Raw genomic sequence first — 2,311 nt, 5'->3', positions numbered from 1 at the left:
GGCTCTAACACCCCCTCGGCGGCAGGAAGCCGCACACGCGCCGCATACCAACCGCATGCAAATGAGCCCGAACTCACCGGAGGAGTGGGCCCGGTTCGTGGCGTCGTGGTCGCTGTCCCCCTGCTCGCTGTCGCCGTGGCCGCTGTCCTTCGAGCTGACCAGGTCCGCCTCCTGAAAGGCCGAGCTGCAAAACGGGAACACAGCTGGTCAGCTCTGCTCGCGTCCCTGAACGCATCACCGCATGGCGGCGTTTACCTGTTGACGCGCCTCGGCCGGTCCACCAGGTAACTCAGCTCCCCGCGCTGGTGCTTGTTCTGGAACAGAGGGGAACGGGCTGTCACTCATTCATTTTATATTAAAAAATATTTAAAAAAAGATGAATTCAGAGTCACGTGAGGACCAGATCATCCTCAGGATTTCCGTCTTTAATGAACTAAGAGTTTGAAGTGAAACGTGTGTTTAGATGAGCAGAAGATTATATTTCAGTCAGGTTTGAGCGTCTGGAGCTTTTCTGGAGCTCATCCATCCCTGATTCAAAAAGATGAGAAGAAACTGATCTCACTAAAACAAAACACACCTGCACAGGTGACCACAGCATGGATACACATTAGTTCATAAAAATGAATGTAAAATAAAATAATAAGGAATGGTCGTCTGCTAACAGGAACGTTTTTGCAGATAACAAATCCAGACTTTCAAACACCACTGAGAGTTTAGATTGTAAATAGCCCCGCCCACCTCATCAACATATTAAATACAGAAATAAATGCAAAGTAACAACAGATTTAATTTTCCTATTAACATATTGATTTTATATTTCTATCTATTATGAGTTAAAGATCCACTCAGATGAAAATAACTTTTTTTTGGGTTTTTTTCTCATGATAGAAGACATACATATAGAAAATCAAGTTTAAATTCGTATTTCTGATATTTCTTTATTTCTTTATTTAGTTGTGAATCAGGAGCAGACAAAAAATGTCGTCTGGACAAAGCTCCATGGTCTGCTCTATTCTGATGCATCTACTTACAGACAAATAGATCCATGAGCGTCTTTGTTTTGTTGTATCAAAGATGGGATAATGGGAAATGAGGGCAGGCTTACTCTGCACCAACAGTCCTTGACACAACTCAGAGGTGAATTTCTAATGGACTCCAACTGCTCTGCAGAAACTATGTCCTAGAAAACGACCGATTTTTTAAAATTTTAGCTAAAAACTGCATGATTATAATTCAAAGACCACTGGATGGGTTTCAATTGTGCATATTTTACAGCTGCCTCTGCCATAAAGACGTGGCTATTCCTGTTTCTGAAACATGATAGGACTTTTAACTACTCTGACATTCATTTTTCAGTGTCGGCTCTTCTGCTGCTCTTGTTCACCTGCGGTCACGTGACTCCGCCCCCAATCAGCATGGAGAGAAAAAGGTCAGGATGAGGGAGAAGCAGACAAGACATCGCAGCTCTGCGGCCACAGAGCTGAATGCAAAGACTGATCCCACGGAGGAGGGGGTCGGGGCCCCCACAGAGAGCAGGCCCCTGCCAACCTGACGTGGAACAAAGGGGGAGTCTGTGAGGGACACGCCGCTCACCAAAATGGAGCATTGGAAGGTTGGGAATGATGTCAGGGTTTCACTTTGTGACAGACGTGCGTAAAGTTCTGGAATTTGACCTGGAAAACTTTGAATGAACCTGTTTGTTGATGATGATGATGATTAACATGTGATGAAGGTCCAGTTTGAGTGAGCCGCCAGCCGCCGTGACATCCAAATAATCTGACAATCTGATGGAAGTCAGGCTTTTCAAAATAAAAAAAATTGGCTAGAGCGTTCTTTTATTTTGTAAATAAGCATAATCTTTGCTGAAAATCTAAATAAATCTTTAAAAACTGTCAGGAATGAACTCTCCATCCACAGATCCTCACATGTGTATTTGAAAAAAATAGAATTAATAAAAAAGGAGGAATAAAAAGGATGAGCAAATAAAAAACAGCCAAATGAGGCTGAAGTCGGCAACACTTACGTAACAGTTTGAAGAAAATATAAGATTTATTAAGACACAGCAAAGTGATTCATCCTGTTTTAAAACATACAACACCATTTACTTTAGTTTACTTTTTATTTCATCTAAATGTAAAATGTTTCCTGAAACTAACACCTTTTACCCATAAGGCCTTTCTGTCCTGCTCTACACTGGTTTGTGGTTTTTAAAACATGAGGCTGTGGTTCTAACCGATCTGACTGGATTATTAGATCTCTGATTGGTGTTTATGTTCCAAGGAACGGCAACTGAAGGTGTTTTCCCTCAAGA

At 42.3% G+C, this 2,311-nt stretch overlaps 1 protein-coding gene across 1 annotated transcript in view; it reads right to left on the bottom strand.

The window, feature by feature from the left end:
• pcdh10b (protocadherin 10b) overlaps positions 1-2,311 on the bottom strand; it is a 17,667-nt gene that overhangs the window by 8,469 nt on the left and 6,887 nt on the right. Inside the window, exons 2-3 of the mRNA XM_024283161.2 lie at positions 256-314; positions 78-184 (exon numbers count right to left, since the gene is read on the bottom strand). Of these exons, the coding sequence (XP_024138929.1) occupies positions 78-184; positions 256-314 (166 nt within the window). The remainder of the gene's footprint in view (positions 1-77; positions 185-255; positions 315-2,311) is intronic.

The sequence above is a fragment of the Oryzias melastigma genome, linkage group LG10, assembly GCF_002922805.2.
Source record: "Oryzias melastigma strain HK-1 linkage group LG10, ASM292280v2, whole genome shotgun sequence".
NCBI lineage: Eukaryota > Metazoa > Chordata > Actinopteri > Beloniformes > Adrianichthyidae > Oryzias > Oryzias melastigma.
The sequence above is the reverse complement of the archived record's forward strand: the minus strand, read 5'-3'. Positions and strand labels throughout refer to the sequence as shown.